The sequence below is a fragment of the Juglans regia genome, chromosome 12, assembly GCF_001411555.2.
Source record: "Juglans regia cultivar Chandler chromosome 12, Walnut 2.0, whole genome shotgun sequence".
NCBI lineage: Eukaryota > Viridiplantae > Streptophyta > Magnoliopsida > Fagales > Juglandaceae > Juglans > Juglans regia.
Window position 1 is genome coordinate 18,794,212 of NC_049912.1, and position 16,372 is coordinate 18,810,583.

The 16,372-nt window shown below is 38.4% G+C and overlaps 1 protein-coding gene across 1 annotated transcript; it reads left to right on the top strand.

Annotated features, from left to right (window-relative positions):
- The first annotated feature begins 521 nt into the window (after positions 1-521).
- On the top strand, positions 522-14,568 carry LOC109013040 (protein GFS12). The gene is made up of 16 exons (XM_018994965.2): positions 522-653; positions 737-825; positions 6,364-8,454; positions 8,786-9,113; positions 9,201-9,416; positions 9,580-9,652; positions 9,744-9,949; positions 10,046-10,108; positions 10,822-11,033; positions 11,162-11,273; positions 11,453-11,974; positions 12,074-12,384; positions 12,486-12,729; positions 12,801-12,874; positions 13,537-13,672; positions 14,094-14,568. Exons 1-16 carry the CDS (start codon positions 522-524, stop codon positions 14,241-14,243), a joined length of 4,959 nt encoding a protein of 1,652 aa, XP_018850510.2. The 3' UTR covers positions 14,244-14,568.
- Positions 14,569-16,372: the final 1,804 nt, after the last annotated feature.

Below are 16,372 nucleotides of genomic sequence, written 5' to 3' on the forward strand. Positions count from 1 at the left end.
TGACACCCAAGCTTATCTGCCTTAAAGGACCTGTGCCTTGACCCGGCCCATGATTGGGTCCTAGTGTTCAAAATAATTTGGGCCAACACCGCAATCCAATAACAATTTGGACTTTTCGAGCCTTCCCAAGTTTGTAGGCCCAACATCACACTCAAAATGATTCTGAATCTTGTCGGCCTTAAAGACCATGCAACTAGGTCCAAATCATGTCAATTCCCATAAATTGGGCCAGAACTGCTGTTTAGATCCAGTAGCATCGACAATCAAATCCACTTCTTTTTGGGGCCTTCTTGGTATAAAGGCCCAATATCACACCCGAAGCAATGTTTCCGTATTATGATAGCAAAGAAACTATATCGGGCCTGTTCCCGACTCCGTGCTTCCTTCCACCTATCGATCAAAGGCGTTCCAGAGACTGATAGTTCCTTTCCAGACTCTCTACCATTCCCCTTCGGTCACAGAGAGAGAGGAAAAAATGGAGGGAGATTGAATGATCGTATCTCCTCGGGAGAAGAAAGACAATGGAAACAGATATGTGCTTCGAGTGTCTCCAGCGCCGAATCGAGTCAGATTTCTCTGACCGGCTCGTTTTCTCCTATGGAGTCTCTGACTCCCACTCCGCTCTCCCTCTCGGCTCTTCTGCCGTTGTTCAGGTCCCTCTCCACCTGTTTACGTGTGTGTGTGCGCGTGTCAAATGGCTCTCTGTCTAATGGAATTTGGTGTTGTGGTGGTGCAGATGTCTAATCCAAATGGTGACGGCTCAGCTTATCAGTTTATCTTGGTGTATATTCCAACTCATTACAGTAATTGCTTGACCAAATACGTGTAAGACTTTCTCATCCTATATTCTACATACCAATTCCAAATTTCATTCATTCATTCTTTTTTCTTTCCGAATTTGAGTTTAACTTCCTTGTTTGGCCTTCATTATGTTATTGAAACTAATAACATTTTTCTTTTAAATTCTTTATGTAAGTCTGTAAGCTAGAACAATTGACTAAGGGAAAGACGGAGAAACTTTTGAAAAAATGGAAATAAATATGTTCGTAGATGGTATATGTAAAAGCATTAGTAAGTTAAGAATATAATAAAAATAATTAAATTTACTTATTTCCAAACTTTTGAAACAAGTCGTGATTTTTACACGGTATCAGAACAGAGGTCCCGAGTTCGAATCCTGATTCTATACTCTATCCCATTTAATTAAATATTCTACGTATTAGGTTATCCATTGAAGGAAAGTATGACCCACACGTGAGGGAGAGTATTAAGAATATAATACAAATAACTAAATTTACTTCTTCCCATCAGCTTAAACTTTTAGAATAAGTGGTGATTTCATATGATATCAGATTAGAGGTCTTGAGTTTGAACTTTGACTTTGCACTATATTCCATTTAATTAAATATTTCACGTATTGGGCCAAGTCATTGAGGGAGAGTCTAACCCACACGTGAGGGAAGTGTTAAGAATATAATATAAATAAATTTTTTATAAGAAAAGATGTTATTAATCCACGTAAATAGGCAAAGCCCTGGTACACAGGGAGTATACAGAGAAAGCCTAATTACAAGCTAAGTGCTGAGAAAAAGCAGCATGAAAGTTGTTAAAAGATGTTCTGTTCATTACAATAGAAGAAGCCCAAAGTAGAAGGTATGATAAAAAAAAAAGTCCCTAAATCCTTTCGGTTTGCACTCCTTGTTCTCGAAACAATGACTATTACTCTCATTCCATGTGCACCACATTAGGCAAAGAGACACCATCCTCCAAATAGTCACGATCTGCCCATTACCCCAGATTCCTCTCCAGCATGCTAATAACTCTATCACCTTTCTAGGCATTACCCATGCCATACCAAGCCTTGTATGAATATCATCCCATAAAGCCTTAACTACTTCACAATGAAGAAATAGGCGATCTACTTATTCGCTGTCATGTTTGCACATGAAGCACCAATCTGTTAAATAGAGGTCACGCCTTCTCAGCTTGTCGATAGTCAAAATTTTCCCCTGAGATGCTAGCCAACCAAAGAAGGCCACTTTGAGGGGAGCATTACTCCATATGCACTTCCAAAGGAATGCATTGGGAGGGTGGGGCGATAATACCTTATAGAAGGATCAAATTGAGAAGTTTTTGTTCCCTGTAGATGTCCAAAGCAAGTGATCCTCTCCATTTGCATGGAAGTCCAGCGCATATAATGCATTGTAGAAATTAGCAATATCTCCCATTTCCCAGTCCTATGCCGCTCTAATAAATCTCACTAACCATTGAGTGGAGTCAGAGGAGGAGGCCATATTATCAACAACTACAGCATCCTTATTGAAACAATCCTGAAAAGAGAGGGAAAAGTGATCTTCAAAGCAATATCGCCACACCAAGTGTCATGCCAAAATATGATACCGCCATAACCAGTTTCCTAGGAGAGCATTGTTGAAAGTTCTCAATTTACGAACCCCCAAACCACCATTGGACAAAGGCGTGCATACCTTATCCCACTTGATCAAATGAAATTTTTTCACGTCCTCAAAACTGCTCCAAAGGAAATCACAAAAAAGCTTCTCCAATCTATGCGCCACATCTGTAGGCAAGGAAAATAGAGATAAGAAAGATGTCGGAAGATTGGAGAGTGTGCTCTTAATTAAAGTGATTCCGCCACCTTTGGACAAGTAAAGTCTCTTACAACTTGCTAGTTTGCGCTCGATCTTCTCAACAATCCCATCCCACATTGCCTTGGATTTATAAGGGGCCTCCAGATGGAGTCCAAGGTACTTCATAGGCAAGGATGACACCTTACAGCCCAAAATGGCAGCCAAGTCGCTTAAGTTATTAACCAAGCTAACTTGAACGATTTCAGATTTTGATAGATTCACCTTGAGACCAGAGACAGCTTCAAAGCAAAGTAAGAGGGATCTCAGGGAGCATATCTAATTGGGATCTAACTCACAAAAAATCAGTGTGTCGTCAACAAAAAATAGATGGGAGATTGATAGGTTACCTTGTGAGGAGTCGCCTACAGAGAACCCCGAGATGAAGTCCCTATCCACCATCCCTTTCAACATTCTACTCAGAACATCCATTACTAAAATGAATAGGAGAGGAGATAAAGGGTCCCCTTTCCTCAAGCCCTAAGAGCTATTGAAGAAGCCTTCGGGAGTGCCATTAACCAAAATAGAGAATCTAACTATTGTGATACAATGCTTCATCCATTGACACCACCTTCCCCAAAGCCATACCTACCAAGTATATACACAAAGAAATCTCAATTTACAAGATCAAAAGCTTTCCCCATATCCAATTTGCATAAGATACCTGGAATGCTAGCTCTGACTCTACTCTGCAAGCATTCATTAGCGATGAGGACCGAGTCTAGTATTTGCCTTCCTTTTACAAATGCGTTTTGGGATGTCGAGATGATCTTCCCCATGACAGCGCTCAACCGCTGGGCTAGCACTTTGGAGATGATTTTGTAAACCTCATTCACCAAACTAATGGGATGAAAATCTTGCACCTCCACCAACCTTGCCCTTTTCGGAATAAGGGCGATAAGTGAAGCATTGAGGCTTTTCTCAAATTTCCTAAAAGAGTGAGATTCGAGAAAGGCCTTCATGATGTCCTCCTTGACAATGTCCCAACTAAGCCTGGAAGAAAGCCATTGTGAAACCATCTGGATCTAGGGCCTTGTCTTTTTCCATCCCCTTTAATACTTTAAGCACCTCCTCCTCTTCGAACGGTCTCTCCAACCAAGTTGCACTTGATGGATCAATAGAATCGAAAATCAGCCCATCTACCTTGGGCCTCCAATGATCTTGCTCCTTTAGGAGCTGGTCATAATAGTGGACAATGTGATCCTTTATAGCTACTCTGTCTGAAAGAACCCTCCCTTCTGAATGAAGAACCTCAATGGCATTGGTTCTTCGATGGGAATTAGCTACTTGATGAAAAAACTTTGTGCACTTATCCTCTTCTTTCAATCGAAGGGCCCGAGATTTTTGTCTCCAGGATATCTCCTCCATGAGTGTATTTTTTCCAGCTCAGCTACTACGACCATTTTCCTTGCCTTCTCATCAACCGGGAGGGCCCCAGTCACCTCTTTTTCCTCAAAACGTTGTAGTTCCTTAAAAAGGTTAATGCCTTGGTCATTTAAGTACCCAAAAACTTTTGTATTCCATTTTCTCAAGTCATTTTTCAAGGCTTTAAGTTTCTCGGCTAAAACAAAACTGGGAGTACCCAAGATCTGATATGAGGACCACCACAATCTAATCTTATCTGCGAACCCCTCTACCTTCAACCACATATTTTTAAATTTAAAGTATCTCCGCCCTCGTGGATGCCCCTGCAATCCAATAAGAGTGGAAAGTGGTCCGAGCAAAGCCAGGGGAGGCATTTTTGGCATAGGTTGGGAAAGTGTGCCTCCTAGGAAGGAGAGACAATGAAGAGAAATGATATTTGCAGTCATGGAATGAACAAGCGCCTTGCACTCCTTTAAAAAAAGTGAGTAAAGATGGGACCCACATGAAAGAATTAATTTTTTAATAATGGATTCCACTTTTTTTCTAAATGAGTGCACGATACTTGCACAATCCATGTCAGTATCTAGCTTTACTAGACAATGAATTTGTCTAGCCTAGACTTTGCCCTCCCATTAGACCAAGTGTAGTCGCCCCCAGCTAGAGGTAGGTCAATCAAGTCCAACTTGAAAATTAAAGCTGAAAAGTCGGCCATAGCTGACCCTGAGCTAGAAGTCCCCGACCTTTCGCTCGCAAACCGAGTGATGTTGAAATCACCTCCGATGCACTACGGGCCATCCCACCAGCTGCACAAACCAGCGATCTCATCCCAAAGAAGCTTTCTATTGTTGTCGTCGTTAGGCCCATAAACTCCTACAAACCCCCACCCAAAACCAACATCCAAACTTGTGAAAGAACATGCTACTGCGAACTCTCCAATAAACTCCTCCACCAAATCAACTACTCTCATGCCCCCTGAAGCGCCCTTTGAAGCAAGGCTAGTCCATCCCCATAAGGACAGTTCCATAAACTACAAATAATCTTCCTGTTGACGTACTTCAATTTAGTCCCCTGCAAACAAATAATGTCTATCTTTCAATCCCGTATTAAGTTATTTACTCTAAGGCATTTGTTCAAGTTATTCAAACCCCGAACATTCCATGAAAGGATCTTGGGCTTCATGGGTTGCCTAGGTTCGCCCTGTCATTATTCATTCCCCTGCTAGTGCTTCCTTCCCTTGTTTCATAATTAATGGAACAAGATAGCCTCTTAAGCTCCCTTTCTTTTTTAGAGGTAGATCTAGCTAAGAGGGGTTGTCCTACTTCAATGGCTGTAAGTAGCACTTTAAATTGATCCTCGAATCCTTCACAGGAGATCCCTATGCAGTGTTGGACTTCATCGACCTTCTTTAGTACCCAATCTGACTATGGATCAGTCCACAGAAGCACTGGAGGCAAAGAACAAATAGGATCAAGGTTGTCCCCAGGGTCCCCCAGTTCAGAAAAGGGAACAATATCTCCGGACACTTTGCAAGCCAAGTATAGATTTGACCCAATTGATGCCTTGTCGTCCGAGAGTGCCTCATCTTCAGAAGCAGTCTCCTCTTCTTCTTCCACCGTACATAGAACCCTGGAAGGGATCTCAGTTGCTGTCATCGTGAGAGGTCCTAGGCCCTCGGTTGTGTGGGTCCTAGAGGGAGCCTCTAGAGGTTGTGGGAGTTGGAGTCCAGCGAGGGCTTCGACCAGCTCAGGTGAGGCCTCCACCTCATCTTGGCTATTTACTCCCTCCAAGGCCGAGAGGTGGTCCAAGTTACAAACCATGAGGGCGCCTAAGGAGGACGCATCATGTTTGACAAGGTAAATATAGCCGCGCTTAGAGTGCTAGAGTTTGGATTTCTATTCCAATGTGCCTTTATGTGTATGGTTTAGTCAAAAAGAAATACTTGGACAGATTCAACAAACTTCGATCTCAATAGAATAAAAGATTCATGTAGTTGCTGTGTGCTTGGATATCTGCATTTGTGAATGTTTTCTCCACTTTTATAATTTTTTTTTTTTTTATTATTAATTTTTTTTTTAATCTTTTGGACTTTGGTTGTAATTTGTAATCTCCTAGCTTGTAATTAGGTGTTCTCTTTTGTATACTCCCTATGTACGTAGATTATGCCTAATTACTTGGTTTAATAATATATATATATATATTTGTTAGCAGTAGCTCTTGTATACTTCATGTGTATTGGGGCATACTCCTCTTTTTCATAAAATGATTATTTACCTTAAAAAAGAGTATGTTCGTAGGGAGTATATCAAGTAAAGGATGCGAAATTTTAAACTCTTTTCCTCTTTTTCTTTTACAGAAATGAATATATTGAAGAAAATCTTCAAGAAAGTTGTAGTAATTGTGGGATTGATAATATTAGTCAAGATCAAGCGGATGTCGCCATACTAGAAACTCCGAGTGATAAAACTATTTCCGATAGTTCTACATGTAACCATTCTGCTAGGTTCTCTTGCTCAAGGATAATCACTGCGTTGGCCTCTATTGCTCAAGTTGGGATTTGTTCCTACTCTGTTTTTGAAGAGATTGTTGCCAACTACCTGTCTGGGTCTCTAGAAGATCACATTTTGTGTTCACTTAGTCTCTTGGTTGAAGGGAAAGCTTCAGGGCGAGACAGCATAAATTTTCTTGGTTTACTTGGGATACCATCATTTCAGGAGAATAACTTTCCCGGTGCCCTGAGGCATCCAAATATAGCTCCTGTTCTTGCAATTCTCAAGACATCTGGCTATACTAATTTGGTGCTTCCAAGAGCACCTTACACCTTGGAAAACATTCTCCACTATAGTCCAAATGCTTTAAAGTCTGAGTGGCATATAAAGTTCTTAATATATCAGATACTCTCTGCCCTGGCTTACATTCATGGTTTAGGGGTTGCCCATGGTTATATATGCCCATCCAGTATAATGTTGACTGATTCATGCTGGTCTTGGCTGCGGATTTTTGATAAGCCATGGTTAGGATTCAATTGTAGTACAAGACATAATGGGCACACTGATGCTACCCCTGCAAAGATAGGTCGCTGCATAGAGGGTTGTCCATCTCAACGTCTTTATGCTGATTTGAAGCTTTCATCATCTATAGACTGGCATTCTGATTTTAAACGGTGGTGGAGGGGAGAGATGAGTAATTTTGAGTACCTGCTCATCTTAAATAGATTAGCTGGGAGAATCTGGGGTGACCATACATTTCATACGGTGATGCCATGGGTGATAGATTTTAGCACAAAACCTGATGAGAATTGTGATGCAGGGTGGAGGGATTTAAGCAGGAGCAAATGGCGGTTGGCAAAAGGGGATGAGCAGTTGGATTTCACCTATTCAACATCTGAAATCCGCCACCATGTATCAGATGAATGCCTTTCTGAATTGGCTGTGTGCAGTTACAAAGCAAGGAGGCTACCTTTGAGTGTTCTACGTACAGCTGTTCGTTCAGTATATGAACCCAACGAGTATCCTTCTACTATGCAAAGACTCTACCAATGGACCCCTGATGAATGCATTCCAGAGTTTTTTTGTGATCCTCAAATTTTTAGTTCTCTTCATGCTGGTATGACTGATTTGTCAGTACCTTCATGGGCAGGTAGTCCTCAAGAGTTCATTAAGTTACATCGTGATGCTTTAGAAAGTGACCGGGTCTCACGCCAAATCCATCATTGGATTGATATCACCTTTGGGTACAAAATGTCAGGTCAGGCAGCCATTGCTGCCAAAAATGTTATGCTGTCTTCTTCAGAGCCCACAAAGCCAAGGTCAGTAGGACGCCGACAGCTCTTTACTCGACCACACCCTATGCGTCAAGATGCTGCCAGGAGAACATGTGATGGTGCCAATGGCTCAACTACGCATCAATGCCGACCAAATGAAGTGGAGTGTGAGGAATCTCTTCTCTTTGAAACTGCTTATTTACAAAAACTGGAAGAAGCTTCTGCCTTTGCTGAACATGCCAGGCATTTGGGTGCTCCCTATGGCTTCCACCCAGAATATTTTGGGAAGGATGTCTCTCCTGCAGAGGAGCCACCAGGTGAGAGTTCCAAGGGAAGTATGTCTATGCTCTCTGACATTGTCAGAAACAATGGAGTGCCTTTTGGTATTGATCTGAATTATCTTCTTGAGCATATTGAAGTTGAGGGTGAAGGTTCCATGGGATATCAAGATTTCCTACTCTGGAGGCAGAGGTCATCTTGTATGAGTATTTTTTCTGAAGATGCTGCAAAAGACATATTCTCTGTAGGTTGTGTTTTGGCAGAACTGTTTTTGAGGAAGCCATTTTTTGATTCAACTTCACTGGCCATGTACTTGGAGAGTGGCATATTACCTGAATTGATGCAGGAACTTCCTCCTCACACTAAAGTACTTGTTGAAGCATGCATTCAGAAGGACTGGAAGAGGTATTGATTTTGTTTTTTCTACCTAAAATATAGTTGTTTTTCCTTTCCCTGATAAGTAATAAAAATTTCATCAAAGAGCATAAAAGGTGCAATCCAATCAAGTACACAGGTCATCTGCATAATACTGCATGTTCTTTATAAGTACATAAAATACTATATGTTGTTTCATAGATAGTAAGCATATGCTGATTATGTTTCTAGAATGCGTTTTAACTCTTGTTTTTTTCTGCTTTCTTTTGGCTGGGGGTGGGGGGTTTCTTATATTTCTTTGTGTTTGTGGCTTTGCTCTTTTGAATGTAACTGAGGTTGAATTCTCTTTCCTATTCATCAGGAGGCCATCTACTAAAAGTCTTTTAGATTCACCTTATTTTCCTGCAACCATTAAGTCATCATACTTGTTTCTTTCTCCACTTCAACTTCTTGCTAAAGATGTCTCCCGTCTTCGTTATGCTGCGAGTTTTGCAAAGCAAGGAGCCCTCAAGAAAATGGGAACATTTGCAGCTGAAATGTGTGCTCCGTACTGCTTACCAATAGTATTGACTCCTTTGTCGGATACTGAAGCTGAATGGGCTTACATATTGCTGAAAGAATTCATAAAGTGCTTGAATCCAAAAGCAGTGAAGGCATTGGTCTTGCCTGCTATTCAGAAGATTTTACAGGCTAGTTACAAACTTTTCTTTTTAAAAATTTGTTTACTTTATAGTCTTTCTTTTTCGACTTCCAATTGATTGAGATATTAATTTCAGACTACAGGTTATTCTCATCTGAAGGTATCGATTCTCCAAGATTCATTTGTGCGAGAGATATGGAATCGAGTTGGTAAACAAGCATATCTTGAAACTATACATCCTTTGGTCATATCAAACTTGTGTGTTGCTCCTCATAAGCGTTCAGCGGCTGCTGCTTCCGTGCTGCTGATTGGTTCTAGTGAAGAGCTTGGAGTACCCGTTACAATTCATCAGGTTAAAGTTGTTGTGTGAAAAAAAGGAATTCAAGTTTGCTGATCTATTTCAATCTGCCCTTTTTATTTAGTAGAGAGCACACGCCTGTAGAAACACAAACACCAAACGCTATTATATATTTCATTTACTGTTGTAGCATACTAATTTCAAGTTGTTGAACCAGACAATCTTGCCTCTGATTCAATGCTTTGGGAAAGGCCTCTGTGCTGATGGAATTGATGTCCTGGTTAGAATTGGTATTCTTGGTTCTTGGGTCATGGTTATGTTGTCTTTTTCTAGTATCGGCATGTTCAGCCTTTAAGAAACTTTTATATTTTTATTTTTCAGGTGGCCTTTTAGGCGAGGTTTTTATTGTCAAGCAGTTGCTACCATTGCTTAAACCTGTTATTCATGCCTGCATTGAAGTCTCATATGCGAAGAAGCCTGAGCCTGTCCAGAGCTGGAGTGCTTTAGCTCTTATTGATTGTCTTATGACATTAGATGGCCTAGTTTTATACATGTCAAGGGAGATGGTCGTAAAGGAGTTAATTGATGTATGTGATTTTATTCTATTTTTGTTTTATCTGACCGTTTGGGCAATGTGTGAAGACTTAAGAGCTAACAATTGCACATCTCTTGTGATTTTGCAGGATCGGAGTTGCCTTCATGTTATGATTCTTATGCAGAAGAGTGTGGAATTTGCAGTGCTTCAGGTGCTTCAAATTTATCTATTTGTTTGCTTTGGGTGCAGTCACACATGCTTTAGTAGGTTTACAGGACCTTATCTTGTTGCTTGTCCTATATAACATGTAGTTGCCCTCGTAATACTTGCATCAAAATCGGGAAGAACAAATTGATTGATTATTGTGACCAGATCAGTTTCATTTCTGCCCCAGCTCTTCTGTAGCATGTTATACAGACAACAAACATGCACATCCCTATAAAAAAAGTACATGTTTGTGCAAGTAAATGTTTTACGCTGATATAACACATACTATATGGATGTCAGATTTGTGACTCTCCAACTAAAGATGAACTGCATATGAAGACCAATAAAGCAATAAGGCATTTGCTTTTTCTGTGCATCCAGGGAGTAGGTGTGCTATTTCATGGGTTGAAAAGATCATCTGAGATTTTCCTTGCATTTCGAATCAGATCTTCAGGGTGTCGCACCTCATATTGCTCCCTTTAATGCTTGACTATTGTTGTCTTAATGGGTTTGTAGGTAGAAAAAAATTAATTTCGATGTTTCTTTAGAAGTTAATTCAATCAATCATTGAGACTTCCCTTACTTGTGTTGTAGCTTATAATGGATTGATTTTGTAATTTCATTATAACCAATCCTCTTTTCCATTTTTTGAATCTCACTAGCCAATTAATTAGTCCGAAGGTGTCCAACAGTGCAGTATTTCTTCTTTTTGGCCAGGTTGCTGCTACGACTCTCATGGCTGTTTGTCAGCGGATTGGACCAGATTTGACCGCATTGCATGTTCTGCCTCAACTTAAAGACCTATTTGATGAGCTTGCTTTCTCACGTGAAATTAGTGAAGGGCCTGCTTCTCTTGTGAGAAGAAGCTCGAAGGTTTATAAACCTAAAATTGATGGGGAGGCTCAAATCGAAAGCCGTATGGACCTAGCGTGAGTGCCGATCACATTTCACACCACCCTATTAAAAACTTTGTTCGCAATGAAATTTCAATTTCAATCAAAATTCCTGTCTCCTATCATCCTATGAGTATGTAGAGAATTTTCTTGCACATTTGCAGGTTGATTCTGTATCCTTCTTTTGCATCTCTTCTTGGTATAGAGAAACTTCGACAGTGTTGTGCAACATGGTTGCTTCTTGAGCAATATCTTCTACGGTCTCATAATTGGAAGGTATGGGAAGCTTCATGATTCTGAGGGCAGTATCAACACGAGTTTGTTCACAAATATTTGTGTCGTACATGCAATTCTTTTTAAGATTCAAAGTTTGTTGTTGATATGAGTTTGTTTGTATGAGGTTTTGTCTCACACAAATTCTTTTACTTCATATTTCTGAACGTGTTATGATTCAGTGGGAATATACAGGAGACCCGTCTCGAAGTGGCTTGGAAAGTGTAATCCTTAAGAGACCTCTGTTCGGCAAAGGCTTGACATCCGAATACAATCCTGCTAAGCTGTTACTTAATGGGGTTGGATGGTCAATTCCACAATCGCAAGGAGTAAGAGGTGCCAAAAACTTGATTCCTCAGAGATGGATTAATGAAGTACGTAAAAATCCAGTTGAAATTGATGCATCAACATCAAACCTTGTGAAGCTCGAGCCATGGTTTTGGTTCCCTAGCCCAGCTTCTTGCTGGGATGGGCCTGATTTTCTTGGGCGTGTAGGGGGTCTAAAAGATGAACTTCCATGGAAGATCAGAGCATCTGTTATATACTCGGTTCGTGCACATCATGGGGCATTAAGATCTCTAGCTGTTTGCCAAGATGAATGTATGGTCTTCACTGCAGGAATTGGCCCAGGATTCAAAGGAACTATTCAGAAATGGGACCTGACGAGAATTAATTGTGTGTCTGGCTATTATGGTCATGATGAGGTATGTTTCAAGAAAATTTTGTGCTTTGAAGGAAATGTTTTATATATGCATTTCACAGCTATATATTGTGGTTGTCTCTGATTGCTTTACATCTTTTAGGTTGTTAACGACGTCTGTGTCTTGTCGTCTAGTGGAAGAGTTGCATCAAGTGATGGAACTATACATGTTTGGAATAGCCGAACTGGGAAACTAATATCTGTATTTGCTGAACCCTCAGTGGATTTCACACATCTTGCAAGCCCTTTGTCTCCTGTTTCAAAGATTAATGCTGAACAGGCCAATATGCTTAATTCCAATACACTATCAAGTGGGATATTGACTAGTGCCTTTGATGGGAGCTTGTATACTTGTATGCATCAATTAGAATCTATTGAAATGCTTGTAGCTGGAACTGGAAATGGTTCTCTCAGGTGAATAGATATGTTTAGAAGCGGATTGTGTTTCAACCTTATATAAGGTGAGAAAATGTTCCAAAGCAGTTCGGGCTTTGATCTTTTGTTATACCATACAGGTTCATTGATATTTCCCGGGGTCAAATGCTTCATCTGTGGAGGGGTGATTCTGTTGAATCTGGTTTCCCTTCTCTTATTTCTGCATTATGCTCCTGTGGGTCTGACACCACACAAGCTTGTGGAACTCGTGCTTCACCGTCTTGGATTGCAGCCGGTCTAAATACTGGTCATTGTAGGTTACTCGACTTGAGGAGTGGAAATGTTATTACCTCATGGCGGGCTCATGATGGATATGTGACAAAGGTATGATTAATTTGCCAAAAAAAAACCCATGTTATTTAGAATTCGAGTTTCATTGACATTATTACATCCAGTTGGCTGCACCAGAGGACCATTTGCTCGTTTCAAGCTCTCACGACAGGACTTTACGAATCTGGGACTTAAGAAGGTAATTGCAAAACTTATCTGTTTGATAATGGTTGGACTATAATTTACTTCTTGAAGTTTTTCTTCTGACAATTACTTGTTTTTATTACTACTAACGGATACGGATTCTTATACTTAATCAACTACACCATTCATGCATGAATGTTCCTACCAATCTCTTCCATCAGGTGGCCATCAGCTCTATTATCATATATAGAGCATCCAACCCAAAAGCTTAAGCTATTAGGTGAAGATGCTTCATTAGTGCATAAACTTATTCCAAAGTCGACTCCCACTGAATGTGGGACTTTTTTAACCAGCTTGGGCATGCACGTAGACATGCGTAGTTGTGCAAAGCAACCCTCTCTCATCTTCAATAGTTGTGTGAGTACAAGCTCTAGTGCCCATCTCGCTCTCGTTACATAATTTGCATAGATGTTCCAGAGCTTGCACAAGCTCTCTGAGAGGTGAAGATGAAGGGCTGTACTTTTGTTCTTATATTGCTTATTCAGCATTTTAGATTTAGATATTTTTCTAATACTAGCTGTAAGATTACGCCATGATTTACTTATCAAAAAAAGATTACGCCATGATTTTATAAAAGACAAAACGTAACATCTATTGAAACAAATGGCATTCTTTAGCTCTTTCTCACCAAATCACCTCTCTGATTTTTCCTTGCAGAAATTGGCCACCTCAGGCTACTATTTTCAAAGGTCACACAGATGGGGTGTCCAGCTTCTCTTTGTGGGGCCAAGATGTTATAACGATCTCCAGGAATAGGATTGGTCTTACCTCTTTATCTAAACCTGCTGATGAGGTACGTAAATAGCAGCATATTCTTGGTTAAAATGCTTACATGTCAGGTGTACAATAGGCTAGTAGGCTCTCTATTGCTAATTTGCTATGACACGATATTGAAATATGTTTTTTCTTTTATCAAATAACAATCTCTCACAAATATTGCTTTAATTACATTTTCCATTTTATCATGTTTTAAGTTAGAATATTGAAGCTTAATCTTATATGCTTGTAAATTCTCAACTCGGGGGGATAGATAATGAACTAATTACTGTTTCGGATTCTCTAAAACCCCTAGACTCGATTAGCTAACAACTACTTGCCCTCGTTTTATTGAAAGGATGGCATTTTTGTAGTAATATTATCCATCTTAGAATCGGTTCTTCAGGTATAGGTTTTCCATATAGTTGTAATGGATTTTTGTGATTGTCATGCGGCAGGATGGGCATCTTCGGATCATGCCTCAGAAACTCTACCTGGCAGATAATGGAGCAAAAAACTTATCGGTGTTATCGAGTATAAGTATTCTTCCCTTCTCGCGGTTGTTTCTTGTTGGAACTGAAGATGGTTATCTGAGAATCTGTTGTTAGATGATACATGTCGATGCTTCCAAGAAGAAAGAAAAAAACCGGCTTCATATTTGATACAATAGGCTCTGGAATGGGGATTCAAGTTGCAACTTACAGCATGTTAAAGGTGTATATACTCTCTTCTCTTACAGTTTTACCCCCAGGTGAGTCATTTACAGTAGGAAGAAGTTTTTAGGGGAGTGGGAGTGGGAGTGGGAGTGGGAGTGGCTGCAAAAGATCTTAATCTGAGAGATTGTGTGGGTTTTGTGCTGAAATAAAATCTGTGTGATTTATGAAAATGATTCTTGTTCGATTCAAAGTAAAATGTAAGATTTTTGTTTAGTCATCTCTCAGGTCTCTTCCGATTCAATATGCACACGACTTAATTCAAACGAATTCCTTTTCTTTTCATTTGTGGGGTTTTTAGCTCTTCACATGCAAGCCAACTGAAGAAGTTGAATATTTATTAGTTAGGAATAATAAATACTCTGTGATATGATTTATTTAGAAATGGGATTCCTTGTTAATTTTTTCGTCGTTGATAACCTAAAATATGTGACTTCCACCGGTGACTCTTTCTTCTTCTTCTTTTCTTTTCTCTTCTTTTTTTATAGTTTTTTTTAATAATAAGAATTTGTTGTTTATTATAAAAATATATATATATTTTCTATTTCTTTTCAAGTTCAGTTTTTTAAGAAATTAAAGTTGACACATGGCAACTTATGATTGGGTCTCAGTTTTTGGTTAACGTTGATGAACAAGAAAATTAAGATTCTTAATTCTATTTATTACTGAGAAATAATATTTGTAGTCTTCAAGTGTACAAGTTTTGTACACTACTTTTGAAAAAAATAGGTAAGACTCAAGTGAAAAAATTATTTTTTAATGATAGATTTTATTTTTTTCAAAAGAGTGTATGGGGTTGTACAACTTTATAACTATATTTAACATTACTTTTTATTATTAGAACTTCAAAGAATGCAAGTTTGATATCCGGGGGTGAAAAAAAAAGGTAAACCAGAAAATCGGACTGTGATATTGGTTTCATTTTTTTCAAAATTAGTTGAAATCGGTTCGGTTTCAGTTTTCCGTTTTTATAACACTGGATCGAACTGGATTGGACTTGTTCATATATATATATATATATATATTTTAATTTGTTATATTATATAAAATATTTATAATTTTTATATATAATATATATGATCATATATAAAATAATTTTATAATATATGCTAAATTGTTAATTAATATAACATTAAATTTTAAAATCTTATTATTCATGTATAATAATAATCTAATAAGATAAAATTAATATGACATATTATATAACATTATCATTAAAATATTTAATTTTATAATATAAAATTTTAATATTAAACATGAACATTATTTGATTATAAGATAAATACATTTTATGGCATGATAAATTATAAAATATATTCTTTTTTATAAATACATTTCTATACATTGATCATATACACTCATATAAAAAGTGTATATAACTATCATATTATCACTAAACCTAACATATTATTACTAATATACATAATCAAACACTATCATTGGAAAAATCAAAAAAATTAAACTGAACCGAACCGAAATCGGTAAAACTAGAAGTATCAGTTTAAGAGTATAAGCAGTGCGATATCGGTTCTTCAAATCTCAAATTTGGTATATATTGGTTTGGTTCTAAAATATGTCTAAAATTGCCGGAGGCTCTAAACCACACTGATCAAAGTGCGGATTGGGTCAGGAATGACTCTTTATTTCCTTCTAACCTGTTGTGCGATTTTTTCAACATTAACAAGTTGTCTGCACAATTTCAAAAAAAATAAATGAATCTACCTTTCTCTCTTGTGGGCTTATTTGTGTTTTGATTATCTGCATGTTTAGGATTGCGGTAGGTCCTTTAACTTTTAGTTTAAGGTTTATAATTACATAACTTAAGTAATAATGATTACTATTGAAAAGTTATTTATTATTTGAAAACCATACGTCTAAAACACTTTTAAATATGTTACAATTGTTTATAAAAAAAAATTAAAAAATATTTTTTAAGGTAGAAATGACATAAAATGTCATTTGATTTTTTAAACACCACGACCATAAACTTGATAGAAATCAAGTTTTATAATAATAATAATAAA

Coding starts and splice junctions, on each gene's coding strand:
- LOC109013040 (XM_018994965.2), top strand. CDS start 522: ATGGAAACAGATATGTGCTTCGAGTGTCTCCAGCGCCGAATCGAGTCA. Junction 9,950..10,045: donor TCGTAAAGGAGTTAATTGAT/GTATGTGATTTT, acceptor GTGATTTTGCAG/GATCGGAGTTGCCTTCATGT. Junction 11,274..11,452: donor TACGGTCTCATAATTGGAAG/GTATGGGAAGCT, acceptor GTTATGATTCAG/TGGGAATATACAGGAGACCC.